The sequence below is a fragment of the Vigna unguiculata genome, chromosome 1 (genome assembly GCF_004118075.2).
Source record: "Vigna unguiculata cultivar IT97K-499-35 chromosome 1, ASM411807v1, whole genome shotgun sequence".
NCBI lineage: Eukaryota > Viridiplantae > Streptophyta > Magnoliopsida > Fabales > Fabaceae > Vigna > Vigna unguiculata.
In genome coordinates, this window is record NC_040279.1 from 20436738 (window position 1) to 20453086 (window position 16349).

Sequence of the window (16349 nt, forward strand, 5' to 3'; positions counted from 1 at the left end):
AAAAACGTGGGAAATTGAAAACTTTTATTAACTCCTTCTCTAAGAAAAATTTTAAAAATAAAATAAAAAATTAAACTTTTTAAATTTTTTAAAATTTTTAAAAGAATTAAAAAAAACAAAAATTGACACGTGTACACATACATTAACTATTTAAACACCACTAGAAAAAATGACCAAATTGATTAAAATTAATAAAAATTAAAACTTAATTAATCCCTTAAAAGAGAAGATGACCAAATTAGGATGAAAATAAAGATTTAAACCTTAATATGGACATATTAAATATCTCCGGAGTTTTCAATAACTTAACCTTTTTATTATAATTAGCAAAAACATAAGCATTGTCGAGCCTGTGTTTTTGCATTTTTTAAATAAATTTGAGTTAAGATGAATAAAAAATATATAATTAATTTTTAAAATAGTTACTAAATATAAAATTAGAAAATAAAAAATATAGACAAAAGATATTTTTAAAATAATGATAGAAGAAGTTTTTAAAATAACGGTTAAAATTAAACTATTTATAAAATAATAATTAATTTTTAAAATAAAAATTAAAGATAAAATTGAAATAACGAGACGTGGACATAATAAAATATCTGATTAATTATACTGTTATAGATTATAACAAAAACATAAATGATTAAAACTGACAATACTATTAATTTTTGTTCAGTTAAATCAATTAATGTAAGTTTATGAATATTTCATAAATATTCCTGAAAGCATTAAACATTTTCAAATGATTATATATATATATATATATATATATATATATATATATATTATTAAATATTACACCAAAAATAGTTACGTGTGTTACAGTTAAAATATAATGTTAAAAAAATTAATCATCTAATGCTTAAAAATCTTATATATTATCACAAGAAAACAATTAGTTTGTATTATTATAAAACTCTTGAATAAAGTAAAATTAAAAGAATATGATTACAAAAATGATTTTAATTTATGTAAAATTCTGATTGTAGAACATAAAATGAAAACATAAAAATAATAAATAAATTTTAAAATATAATTAGATAGATTTCCTTTTAAAGTGTTCTAGAGATGTTGAATTAAGTAATTAATTGCTTTTCCATGAAGACAGTGGGTACACTTAATTCATATATAACATTTCCTTTCAGTAAAATAGAAAAACCTTTATACTAACCAGAAAAAAAAGCCTCAAATATTATATTCATAGATAACAAAAAAGAAGCAAAGAAGAGAAGAAGAATGTATGTATGTATCAAGAAAAAAGCCAAAAAAAAAAAAAAAAAAAAACAAATGAGAGGGGTGTGAGGATTGAATATTTCTAAAGAGTTGGGTGTAGTTAACAATTTGAGGGTGCCCTTAATATTCCTAAGACAAATTTAAGTAGTTAGAATCCAACTGAATGGGCTATCGTATGATTTCTTCTAAATCTTAGCATGAAATATTTCAGATACAAATTTGGGCTATTGCTAATTGTACTTCTCCTATTTACCAATGCACCAGCCTTTTGTTTTTTCTTCCCAAATTACCCTTAAAAAGGATTTTCTCACACTGTAATAGCAAATTTATCACAATTTTTTGATAATTTTTGCTTTAGGTAAATCTAAACAATTTTTTTGAAGACTCTTCAAGAAAATATTAGGGTATAATATTTTTATTTTGAGTAAGGAGTTAATTGATATTAACCTGTTAATGTAATTTCCATATGAAGAGAACGGATAGCATTTGGATGATAACAAAGAATGAACTTTAAGAAAATTGTATTGTTTTGACAAAAATTAAACAGGACTATATCTTAGTTTAGTTTACGGGAATTAAGTTGCATTTATTAAATAATTTTTTTCAAATTGAATTATAATTTATCATATTAAAAAATATTTTAAAATATTTATTATTGGATTTAAAATATGTAATGTATTTTATCCCTTAACTTTCAGTAAAAAATTAAATTAGTCTTTCTTTGAAATTTTGGACCAATTTAGTCATCTTTAGAAATACATGAATTTAGTTATTTTAAACAAATTTTGTTAAGTTTATTTGATGTTTCAAACGCGTTTAAAAATAACATTTGAGTTGTTTATACCGTATATAACACATTTTTTTACTTCGATGTTAATTGAGAAACATATTTCAAGCCTCAAATAAACTTAATGAAACTTAACTAAAAGGACTAAATACACATATTTCTAAAGCCAAGAGATTAAATTGGATCAATGTTTCAAATATAAACTAATTCTAATTTTTAATAATAAAAAACATATTTAACTTATGGAGAATGCTAACCAGTGCCCTTAGGGCATTGGTTAAGGAATCATTAATATGCATTGGTACTATAATTTTTACATTGAAAACTGAAATAATTAAATACATTAATTAAAATAGTATAAATGCATATTACATTTTTTTAAAGACAAAAATATCCTTTTAATTTTTAGACAATATGTTTTTGATACAATTGGGACTTTGGAATTTTTAAAGTCTCTACTCAAAATTGATACTTTAATTGTTTTTTTTATAATTTTAGATGTTCAACACTATTTTTTTTTCCTGATTTTTTTGTTAATTTCAACTTTTTTATGTTTAATTATATTTAAACATTAAAATACATTTATTTTATTATTTTATTATTTTTATTAATAAATATTAAATAAAATATTAAATACATATGTATATCACTTATGGATATTTTTGTCCTTTAATTAAAATAAAATTGCATTAAGAGTTGTTAGGTCCGATTTTAATTAATATCACACTTAACTATGTACTTTTGTAAAATTTCGTATATATTAACTATCCTTAACCAGTGCTCTTAGGGCACTAGTTAGCAAGACCTTTAACTTATAATTAAAATAAGGCTTAATTACTCGGATCATACTCATTTTGGTTCGAAAATTTCAAAAGGGTACTCACTTTGAACTTTGTCATCAATTTAGTACCCTCCGTTAAGTCTTCACAAACAGAGTTAACTACCTTGTCATGTGTCAGCCTCTGGATTTTTTAATTTTTTTAATTTTTTTTAATTTTTTTTGAATTTTTTTTTTGAATTTTTTTTAAAAATTTTTTTTTGCCACATGTCAAATCATTGACAAGTGTCATTGTCTTCATTTCAACTTAGTCCCCACATGTGTCTATTTGTTTCAATTTAGTACCCATATATATTTATTGGTTTCAATTTAGTACCCAATTTATTTGTTTGAATTTTATTCAAATATTTTTTTAAAAAAAAATTCAAAAAAAAAGTAAAAATTTAAAAAAATTAAAAAAAAATTAAAAAAAAATTAAAAAAATTAAAAAATCCAGAGGCTGACACGTGACAAGGTAGTTAACGTCGTTTGTGAAAACTTAACGGAGGGTACTAAATGGGTACCATTTTAAAATTTTCGAATCAAAATAAGTATGATCCAAATAATTAAACCTTAAAATAATTCGTACTAGTCCGCTTTGATTATATTCATCTAAATTATAATGTAATTTAAATCAATAACATAAATAAATACAATTCATTTTCGACTTGTTTTTTTTTTAATTTAGAATTTATTTTATCTTCTAATTTTAAGTCGATTTCATTCTACAACTTTCATTTGATGACACAGTTATAATTTTCGCAAGTCAAAAGGAATTTTAGATAGCAATGTTCTATAAAATAGATAAACATGTATTTCATCCTCTTAATTTTAAAATTCAATTCTAACTTTTGATTCCTTTATCTTTCTAATAAGAAAATGCATAAACCTTTATCTGAAAAATGGATAGTTTTTAAAAGTAACTTAGATTCAACTTCAAAATATTTAAACAAACTAAAAACATATATCTTTATAAAATTAAATAAATAGATGAGTATATGACAGACTGGTTAGAGAAGATGGGTAACCGGTACACATGACAAACATTTAAATTTTTTAAGATAAAAAATCATTTATCATTTAAAAAAATACATGTTTCAAGTGACTTTTACTTTTATTTTCATTTTTAACTATAAAAACTATAAATTAAGTGCATCATAATTCTAATATTTTTTTTGTATTCGTGAAAAAAAATAATAAAAAATAATATGAAATGAATGTTAGAATTTTTGGTTATGAAAATATCATTACTTTTTGTAAAAAAGTATTAAAAACATTTTCCTCCCTACCCTCCTCACTCCTCCGTTGTAAACGGTCAAAATCAATTGGAAAACGAGAGAGATAGCGACAACAACGTTGTACACACTCGATGTCGTTTTTTCATCTTCACAACTCATCACTGTTCTCTTCTCTTCTCTTCTCTTCTCTCCATATCAAAAGAAACTTCCCCTTTGATGCGCCCCCATTTACCAACACAGTAAAAGGACCACACTAGGGACAAAGCAAAACACAGACGGTCGAAAGCCCAAGAAACAGATTAAACAATGAATAAACAGAAACAAAAACAGTAAAACTAACCCATCTTTTTTCCATTATGCTGCCTTTTATCTTTACAAAGCTCAACACAAACAAACCACAACAAACCCAAATACCACCCAACAAACCAAAAATCATAAACAAAACATTAAACTCCGAGAAAAGTAGAACGATTGATTAACATGTCAGTAAGAAGGTGGAAGCAGAAGTGTATCCAAAATGGAACGGAAGAAGGGACTCTCACAAAAGACCACTTCATGCCCTTCCTATGATGATGATAACAATATAAAACTGTGTGATAGAACTTCTTTTTTTTTTTATATTTTGACAGACAACTAGAGCCAGAGAGCACCGGCTTCTTTGAGAAGAGGGACAAGGGTGCCATTGATGTGGCAAGCCATGACTCTGTCCATGGTTCCGACAAGCTTGCCGCCAATGAAGACGACAGGAACAACAGAGGGAGAACCTAGTAACCTCATCAAGGCTCGTTCCAGGTCCTTGCCTCTGGGATCCTCGTCCAACTCATGCACGGTTGGGTTCACCCCCATGCCGCAGAAGAGCCTCTTGATGGCGTGACACATGCAGCACGTGCTCACACTGAATATCACCACCGCATTCTCCGACGCCAGCCTCTCTATGCGTTCTAATGGATCTCCGACCACCGCGTTCCTTGGTGTCACATAGCTCCCCCACGAAGTAGCTGCTTGATAGTGCATTTTTCAAGAGAAAAAAAGAGAGTTTCTGAGGCACAGGCACAGGCACAGAGAATGAATGAATGAAGTGAGTTTGGTAACTTGGTTTGGTGTTTGTGTTTGAGTGGAGATATTTATAGAGGTGAAGAAGTAACAGTGGGTAATGGGGTTGTGCTTTTTTACCTGAATATTATTATAATATGGAAAGTTGGTCTCACTCTCATCACTAGTCGTCACCTTATGCCATGTAAGAGAGAGACAGAAAGAGGAGAGAGAATTTTGTGTGATTATAGTAAGTAAGTACTTATGATTAATGGAAATTTCTATTTTTCTGCTTTAGAGTGTCACAGTCAATAATGAGGTTTATTTGCTTAAGGCAATTCTTCCCAGTGATGATTATGTTAGGAGAAAAGGTTTTTGTGAATAATTGTCTTTGCTTCAGAGTTAGGGAGACAGTAGCATAGGTTAATAAAATGGTATAAGAAAACATCCTAAATGTTTCTTAAGATGTGTTCATTCTTAATGATACAGTCTATACCATTTTTACACAGTGAATAATTATGAAAATAAAAGAGGTGTTAATTGAAGAGAGAAAGAGGAAGGGGACAGAGAAGACAGGCTTTAAGAAGAGAGAGTTGTTGGGTAATAGACGGCTGAATCCGTCCTAGTTGTCGGCCCTACATCATGAAAAGGCATGAAAGTGGCCATTAAGAACCTCTCTTCTCTTCCTTCTTCTTCTTCTGTCTTTCTGTTCCTTCCTATTCACACTTTGCTGCATCTGCATCTGCTTTTCCTCACTTTCTATTTCACTCTAATTCTTCTAGACAAAACGTGATTACTAGCTTTAATCTTTCCATTATCCATAATCTTTCTATACATGCGCTCTCATTCAACAAACACCACTTTTTAATATTACTATTTCTTATTAATGTCCACGGTATCACAAAATTTCTTATTCAACAAATTTCGTTACGATAAATTTATAACTATAAAATAAATTTATAAAATAAAATTTGTATTTATTTATATATTATAAAATTATTTTATCTCTTATGGATAAAATTTTCGATCATTAAGATCTTAAATTGAATCAACTATCCACATGCTAAACATTTATTTAATGAAAAAAAATTGTGATATAAAAAATAAATTTAAACTACACAAATATAATTTGTAAAAAAATTGGATTTCCACACGTTTGATATGAACAATACCGTTATAAAAAGAATTAACTCTAAACTTAAAAAGTATATTTTTATATAATTACATAAAACTACTTTACAATGTTCCAATTTGGCACATTGAATTGAAGTTATACATATTTCTTACAATATCACTAGCAGCTTACTTACACGACCGTGGGACTTCATTTTTACATTTTCTTTGACTTTTATACTTCCCCTTGCAATTCATTCATACCATGGGAAAATGTGAAATTTTTGAAACTTAGACCCTATTACTATTAAAAAAAAAAAAAGTAACAAAAGACGTGACACTTTGTAAAACATACAATCGAGAAAATAATATATGGTATATAATTAATCTTTAGACTTGAGCATCATTTTTACCTTAAACAAAGTAATTCAAAGCTTTGAGGCTTGAATTATGTGATGAGAAATCATGTTTCAAAATTTTTAATAAAGCATTGTTTAGTTTCTATGGGTTTAATTGTGATGATTTTGTATTGTTTTTTTTTTATTAGAAATTTAACTGATCGAATCAATAGTTTGATTTTAAAAGTATTCTTCTTGATTAGTTTGTTAATCGAGCTACATACTTATGTTTGTGAAATAATCGTATTTAAACAGAAGTCAAAATGCAATCAAAGAGTTAACAAAACATGCAATCCTCATAAATTCATTATATGTATTATTTATAGAACAAAACTCCCAAATTTTTTATCACCATAATCTACTTAATTCGGTTTCATAATTGCAATATAATTAAAGTTTTTGATAAATGGATAATCCAAAAGTTGAGAAGATCAGATGCAATGAAAGAGAAGGTCCCACTTTTACATGCTGCCTAATCTAAGTGACATATAGACCAGATTCTAAAATTCCAATGTTAGAAAAAATTACTAATCTGCAACTTTATTTTAAATTAGAATTATTTCTGCGTGAAATTCAAACAACCCACGAGATAAACATACGAAGTTTTGTCAACTTAAGATATATTCTTTCATCTATTACAATCTTACTTAGGTATATAGCTAATATTGAAGCTTGATATTTGGTTCCATAAGTATTTATATATAACTTTAATATCTCTATACTCTTTTTCAGTGGGTACATTTATTCTGGTTTTCACTAGACATCAGGATCAGTGGACGTGGGGAATAAGTGTCATTCTCTTATTCTCCACAAACAGTAACAATAGTACGATGATCCAAAGTATAATATCTATAAACCACATGGGATTTATTGGATTGGATTGCGTTAAGGTGAGCTTCATCAGAATATTTGGTTTCATTTTAAAATGCATAAGAGGAAAATTTACATGTGCTATTATATTCTGTAGACTAAGAAAAGTTCTTTTTTTCCCAATCAATCATGTTTTGTTTAAAGATTATTAATCTATACTTACTATTGTCTCTGCTTTTTATACAAAAATAATTGTGTGTTTTGTAAAGACAAAGAGACATTAAGATCACAAAAATTACTATTTATAATCATACAGTGTTGTAGGTAAGTTGTAATTTCTTAGCATCAGGGGGAAAAGTATGTAATTGAATGGAGCACATGCTTTGTTTGTTCCTCTGGCTTACATCATGCATGCATCATATGTGCCCAGAAATGTACACAACAGGGTCCAATTTTAAGACAGTGCCCTTTTCATCAAATTGCTTCAACACCCTCTGTGAAAGCATAGTTTAAAATTTTCCATCAAGAATGCAAGTTTCGCTTTTACTTTCTCGTCTTTTCTCTTTCATTTTCTAAATACCAGTACGAAGACAAAGCAGCTGTTAATAAATATTAACATGCAAACACTAATGTAATTAGTCTGCAGCTGTTACATATGATGTCCCCTTTCCCAGAAAAAAAAAATAAAAGAGAATGTTACCCTAATGTTTACACAACATTATGACAAAGAAGATGATATTTTAACATCTTAGACATTTTTCTCATGCAATTTGGGACGATATATTTTAAGTGACTTTTTATTTTTCTACTTTTTTTATTTTACTGTATTTTAAGACTACTTCAAAAATATATTCTCAAATTATAAAAGAAAGTTATCAAAAATTTAGTGATTAAAAAAATAATGAAAAATGAGAGAGATTTATGGAAGGTGAAAAAGATTATATGATATTATTGAATTGTTGTTGTCGGTTGTTTTGTTTTGTGGTGATAGATTAGTAATATTATTATTATGAGTGGTGACATGTGTACTTGTATGTGCAAAGGTGAAAGTAGATTGCAATGAATCTGTGATTTGGGTCAGCCTTTAAACAAGGAGAGTGTAGGTTATAGAGTGGTCATGTTCAACAAAGCCTGGTGTCTGCAAAAATAGTTGATATGGCTAGTACAACTCTCTCCTTTCAAGTGTCTGAAAAGTTTGAAAGGATTGAAATGCCATAACATACATATACATGAATGTACTTCTTCTATAGTTACACAACATTAATATAGGACCATTTATTTTATTTTACCTTTTCTCACAACTTTATGGTCAAAAGTAAATTAACGGTTTTAAAAGAAATAATAATCCATGATATGCCTCATATTAAAATGGGGAGGGTGAGGTTTAAGTACACCAAAGACCGAGTTCATATTCATGGAAGTTTTTACTCAGAAAAAGTGAATGAAAATGAAAATGAAAAAGCAGGGTTCAATATAATAGTGTCTAACTTTTATTCTCAAGATTTTACCATTTCTGGTGGAACAAAGCAAAAGAGTGAAGAAAAAAAAAAAACTTAAAGGTAAGGAGTGCATAAGCTGGAAAACTTTACATGAAACGTCTCATCAACATGAGAACAGAGTAGGACCAATTATTTATGTTCTCTTGATCTCTCCCTTTCTCTCTCTGCATTTCTTCCTTTCTTCTTTGCACCAAGACGCGGGTCTTTTGTTCTTTTATGACCATAAAAAGGTTAAAACAAATAGAAAAGAATGAGTTCCGATCTCATGCTACAACATTTCAAACTTTAGCTCCATCATTGACCTAACACATAATCAAATTTCTCTTACGCTCCTATGACATCATTCAAATATAAATACCAAAATTATAAATTATTCACTCTACCAATGTTGTTCTGTTTCTTTGCGTTAAACTCACTTCAGATACTAATCATAATCACTTCCAACTCATACAAAAGACCCAAAATAGATTTCATGAGAAAAGTCTCATCTTGGTATAAATTAGCAGCCATCAATAAAAAAATGGGTTGATGTGTGTAAATGTTTATAAAGAAAAGCGTTTTTGACTAAGTCTCACTAAACCGACTTATAAAATAAAATAACACACTCTTCTCATGTTAAGATATATATATCATAGGTTTTAAATATGGTTGTGATACTATATTAGAAATTGAATTTTAAATTTAATTTAATTCTACAAAATCAGTTTATAAAATAAGGTTTACACTTTATTTATATATTATAAAATTGTTTTATTTCTAGTTGATATGAATTTCAGACAAAAAAGAGATGAAAAATATTGGAAAATGGAATGGTGTTAATGAAGATGAGAGAATTAAGGTAAGCATAATGGTTGTTGTTGGAGAAGGTAATGGCACACAGGTACATGTGGCCGCACAAAGACGGTGTTACTGTTCTGGTATGCTCACGACAACCCAATTGCGTGTCGGCCATTTCTTTATATAACTCATCTCTCTGTTTCTACCTTTCTCAATTGCCTAACCATAAAATTAAATGATTAAAAAATACCTAGTTGCTATTCATTTTAAGACTAATATTCATTCCCCTACTATGTTCTTTCTTTTATCATTCAATCCTTTCAACTATCAATATTTCGGCTTAAGATGACATATTTTTAATAACAGATGTAAGTCTATTGATAGAATCAAATCGAATAAAAGTTGTTGAATGACATGTTTGTTAATAAAACACACAAACCACATGGATGCTTTCTTTTTTAATTAAATTTCTGTCTTTGATTATTTAATAAAATTATATATTTAAAAATTGAATTTAAGATCACTAATTAAGTGTATATTTTGAGTAATTAAAAAAATAGTTGTTTCTTCCCTTCAAAAAATCATCGCAAAATGGTGGAAAAAGTCTTTTCTTTTCATCCAATTTCAATTTATTTTGTGTAAAGAAGAGTGAGCTTTGTGGGCAGGAATATATTGTTTATGCTTTTCTTTTTCTTTTTATTTTTTTAGGAGTAAAATACTGCAACAATCTTATCAAATCTGGCATGAATTTCAATATCCAATGTCATTTAAGGGAATATAATAAGTAGGTGTGATTTCAAAAGGATTAAGAATTAATGCGGAAATGTCCTTACAAAAAAGAATAAGTAATGTAGATCTTTTATAATAAAAAATGTAGGCGTATGTATTTAAACAGAAAAAGAATATAGTATTGAAATACATTCTCATACAAAAAACTCAAGAAGGGTATGCTTGTTTATAACATGCACGTTTTTATTTATTTTTACTTTTTGTATGTAATGTAACCACAATATTTATCTTTAGGATTTATATACAATTTTACATATATGTTATTTCGTCACGTTTGATAAATTTTATGAAAAGAAAGTAAATCAATTAATGAGAAAGTGTATGCTTAAATTAAAAAGTTAATACAAATATTACAAGAAAATAATATAATATTTGGTTAAGTTTTAAATACATCTATTTATTATGCATTTGAAGATAAATACGATTTTCATTTTAAAACTTTTCATTAAAAGTAATTTAATTTTATTGTTATTTTATAATAAAAACTATTTTTCTACCTATTAAATAGGCAACATAAGTTAATTACATGTGTCACGAACAAAATATACTTTCCCAGTGGTTATTTCAAATTTTCTATATAAGTTAAAATTATTTTAATTAGTAGTTTCCAATTTATGCAATAATCCTTGTTATTTTATTTTATTTTTTAAAATAAATTATTATTTGGTTATTATTATCTTAAAAATAATGTTATGAGTAATACATAATTTAGTTGACTTTTAGAATATAAAAATTTTGGAAAAAAATATTTGTAATCTTGTATCTTTTGTATAAAACTATATTTTGAATTATATATTCTTTGGAACATAAGAATTAGTTTAGTTAGTCCCCTACATAAAGGTTCCTTTGCATGTGATAATAATGTCTGACCAAAGCACATATGCAGTGAAATTTATTTTGAAGTGATATATGAGAAGTGGTGTTAAAGTGAGCTAATCCAGTTCACACGGATTAACTCATTATGAGTTGAATTAAAAAATGGAAAGTTCAACCCGACTTATTTTGTTTATCTTTTGGTGAGTTAGAAATTTTGCAACTCGATTCGACTAATCATAGGTTCATGAGTTAGTGGATTGATTCACTTATGAATATTTTTTTTTACAATTGATTTGATATATTTATTTCATTTTAATGAGAATAAATTCAATTAATTTATTTTTTATAATAGCATAATCAAAGTGTTCACTTAATTTTTGAAATATTGTTATAAAAATAATAGTTAAAGATTAAAGTATCAATGAAACAAACACATTAATTAAATATTTAAACTATTCAAATATTATTGAACAACATTCTAGCATTTGTTTGTAAATATTTGTAAATATGAAATTGTGAACCTATATAATTAGAAGTATTAAATAATTATAACAATTTTTTTATTTTAAAAATGTAAAAAATGTTGGTGAGTTAAGTGGGTCAAACCACCTTCAACCCAACTTGGATTCGTGGGTTAAGTGAGTTGAGTTGAGTTCAATCCATTTTTGAAAAAATTGATTTTTTCTCGAGTTCAGTTCAATCCACTTTCGAAAAAATTGAAAATTTTCTCAACTTAACCCAATTCAAACTCGTGATGAAGCAGATTGACTCACGGAATAGAGTCCATTTTTAAGAAGAGATGGTTTTTGTGAATTTTATATTTAGGCAAGAGCAATTTGTATAAAAATGGTATGAACATAAAAAGTTAGTAGAAAGAAGATTTAAATAATTTAGAATAAAATGAAAAGTGAAGGAGGGAGTGGAAAAAGAGAAGAAAAGGAGTGGTGGAGTGTGAAAGAAATGGGAGACAAGCATGGTTGGATGACAGGCGTGGGAGTGATAAGTGAGTGTGGAAAGTACAGAATCGCGCAAGCCAAGATTGGGTGCACTTCTTCTGATCTCATTTCAACTTTTTAACTCACTTCACCTCAAACATTCATTCACTTTACTTCCCACTAATCATTCAATTCCACTTAATCTATTACCAAAACTCAATTCTTCCTCTCCATTCACAATTAAACTATTTTTAATTAACCATTACTTTCTCTTTATTATGTATAAATGAACACAAGTAACAAATATTAAAATGAGTAAAGTTCAATAACAATTAAAGATAAAGAAACTTCATTTTATTTTTTATACAATTTATTTTAATTGTATATTTTTTTCTTAATAATATTTACCTTTTACATGTAATATTATAACCACTTAAATTTATTTCTTTTTTCTATACTTTTAACAATGATTAAGTTTGGTCCCTAATTAGTTTGTATAAATTGTTCATTATATATTTGGTCTTTTAAATTTAAAATTAAGCAACTTTAGTTCACGGTTAGTATATCAGAAATTGTTTATTAATTAAAAAAATGTATTATATAGTAATACTAATATCAATTATTTATATGTGAAATCAAATGTGCAATAAAAATTTTATCATACAAAATAAAATTATATTCTTAAAACAGTAAGGAAAAAAATGGAATATATGTTATAGTGCTACAATCTTCAGTACAAATAAAATAAATATTATTTTATCAATTTTAATTTAAATATGATGTTTATTTTATTGTACAAAGGGTCAAAGTAAAAAAAAAAAAATCATACGTTATCATGTTAAGGACTAATCAAGTAAATTAATTTAACTGAATTTGATTCTAACTAGGTATATAAAATAGTAAATCGAGATATATAACATATATCTTATTTTTTATTGGTTACATGTATGGATATGGTAAAATCTTCTTGTAATCATTATTATATATATGGAGTCCATATAATTATATTTCTCGATATGAAAATTATCTTATAAATCAACTTAATTAAAAAAAAATTAAGAGCATTAGAAATAAGAGAAAAATCAAAGAAAAAAAGGTATATTTTCTTTTTGGTAAAAGTTTTTTTTATTCAAAACAAAATCAATTCAACCTTAAATAAATAAACTTGATCCAAAACAAGAAAAATACTTTATCATTAGTTTAAAATAAAATAATGTAAACTTAATAATTCACTTTAAGAAAAAACTAAGTGTGCGTCCACACCTTCTCTTATAGATTTACTAACTTAAAAAATAAAGTATTTTTATAACTATATACATTGTTGGTGTGTGTTTTTATCTGTCTACTTCCATTCAAACAGAACAAGATATAAATTAAATATGTAATCTATGTATTTAAAGTTGAGTATTTGATGAAGTAGTTTGTTTGTTTTTTTTTTTTCTTATGGGACCCACTCAGGTGTGTTTTGTAAAGTAAATGACATGTGAGAAATTTAATTCCATCTAAAATGTGAGTTATATTATTATTATTATTATTATTATTATTATTATTATTATTTTATATTTTACAATATAGAGCCAATATAGAGTTAAGAAGATGTTACCGTAAATTTAAAGAGATAAACATTTCCACGTACCCAACTGTGCATTTTTTTTATTATTATTAAAATCACCATTAGTTCCCTACTTTGTATTTTTTTCTTATTTTCATTGATATTGTGGTAATAAGTATGTGAAAAATGAAACAATAGTTAAAAGCAAAATCATTGTTTGGAAAGAGTGAATAGATAAATTAAAGAGAAGAAGAAAGAAGTATAATAATATGTGTATATGGATATAGAACAGAGTGATTGATAATGAAGATGACAGAACTCGTAGGTTATCCATGGAAATAGTCTATGGTGGTGATGAAGGCACTGAGGACCCACCCGTGAAGAAGAGTAACATCACAATGTTCCTAGTCCTAGGCTAATTAGGATGTTGTCTGCACTGTCTCTCGGTCTCCTTGGCCACTTTGTTCTTATCATTCAATTTTGTTATTTATCTATTTTGTTTCTAATTCTTTTGAATATTTTTTATATACCCCTAGCAGACAGGGTTTTGCACACTTGACACTATCATAGCACGCCCTCAACCAAACCTCACTTAATTAACACATTTGTTACACTCTCACACTTACATACCCACAAAGAAAGAGACAGAAACCCAAAGAAAAAGACACGCCCATACGTAGAAAAATAATGGTGTCGTCATGCCGATGATTTGTGAGAAGCAAAGTCTGACGCAAACCCAACTTTGTTTTTAACACCCCAGAAAAAGTAGGACCAAATCAAACCCTAGTTGGCAAACATCACGTATTCAAAACTCTGATCGAGCCGTTAAAGCAAGAGACATGACGGCTTTTCTCAGCTTTTGTTCCTCAACTTTCCTTCCCCGCTGACGTTAGCCCAAAGTTGACTGCTTTTCCCCATGCTTCATTTCTCTTATATTTATTTCAAAAATACATTCTTCAAGGTTTATTGGGTTAAGTATACGTCCACAACAACAATTTCTAAACCACCTCCCATCAATTTACCATAACACTTTTCAAGATAAATTTATTATATAAGGATAAAGAAAGGTTTGTTAAAGTTACTTAAATTTGTTTATTTTCTGATACATAAAATGTATAAATTATGTATAAAATATACCCAGTAAAATATTAATTGAATAATTATTTCTAATTTAATTTACATATTTATATTTTTTATTTGGATTTTTAAAATTAAAATTATTATTAAATAAAAATTTACATTTTTAATTTTTAAGGGACTAATTTTGTGTAAAATAATATTTTATAATACAATTATATTAGAATTAAAACTATGATAACTTTTTTTTGAATCTATATTTTAAATAATTTTACTTGAAATTTTAAACAATCATCCATAAATATATCTCTGTTTGTGCACTAAGTAATTCACGGGTTTAGGGACAATGCAACTTTCCAACCAATAGCAAATCCCACTATTGTCACCCGTGTTTACTTTAGAGGAATATGTGTTGAAGAATTGCATGGAAAAAAGGAATTGACAGGGATGTTGTAGGTGGAAAATGCATTTAGATGTTTTCTCACTTTACATAATCAATTATAGTAAATACCCAATTGGTGACAGATGTTTTATATAACAATAGTGAACTAATAAAATCATTAAATTTTTAAATCAAACAACTCAATCTTTATCTTCTTTTTGTTTTTGCTCCTAACAGAATACATATATAAAACATGAAAATAAATATTGTGGACAAAATTATTATAGAAAAATACTATGGTAATGTATAATTTTCTGGACAGTTTATTTGATAGATTTATTATTTATTTTTCCATTGTATCCTGAAAAGTGTATATAGTATTGTATATTAGATGCATGTTTGAACTTTGTGTTTGTCCTTTTAACTTTGAAGAGAAACAGCAGCAGCAGCAGCATGCAACAGTCCCACACCGCCCGAGAAACTGATCAGAAGAAGTTCCATTCCTATAATAATCCAGGGAGAGTGAGAGAGGGGCTTCAGCACCCGATGCCATGTTCATGCCCCTCTTATTTTTAGGAACCTAATGGGAACTTTTTCAGAATTAAATAAACGGTGTGTGGCTTTTGGTAACTATTTTATTTCAGAGTTATACAGAGAGAAGAGCATAAAGCAGTGAAGTCATGTACGCATCTCTCTCAAGGGTGTATCGGTGTTGGGATCTGGCGGTGCTTTTGTCTCACCTTGTGTTTCCAGTCTCACTGTTTCAGGGTATGTCTGTCTCTCCATGTGCTGTTTGGGAACCCAAATATCATATCCTCATTCCGCATTGGTGCATTTCCCTTTCACTCAACAAAACGGTGTTCAATTTCTCAGACAACTTTCTCTTTCATACCTTCCAAACTCCAAAACATTACCATCCATTTTGCACACCATGTCTTGTTTACTTCCACTCTGCAGGGACGCATGCATGCATGGCACATGCTATGCTCAAATACATGCACATATGTAATTATGTCAATCAATTCTTTTCAGTTTATCTCTGTAAGCCAATGGAAACCAAAAGGCCATTTTTCTTTTGTCAGGTAAAGGGTTGA

The 16349-nt window shown here is 27.5% G+C and overlaps 1 protein-coding gene across 1 annotated transcript; it reads right to left on the bottom strand.

Annotated features, from left to right (window-relative positions):
* Window positions 1–4405: 4405 nt before the first annotated feature.
* LOC114195583 (glutaredoxin-C1-like) lies at window positions 4406–5168 on the bottom strand. The gene has a single exon (XM_028086105.1). It carries the CDS (start codon window positions 5087–5089, stop codon window positions 4709–4711), a length of 381 nt encoding a protein of 126 aa, XP_027941906.1. The 5' UTR covers window positions 5090–5168; the 3' UTR covers window positions 4406–4708.
* Window positions 5169–16349: the final 11181 nt, after the last annotated feature.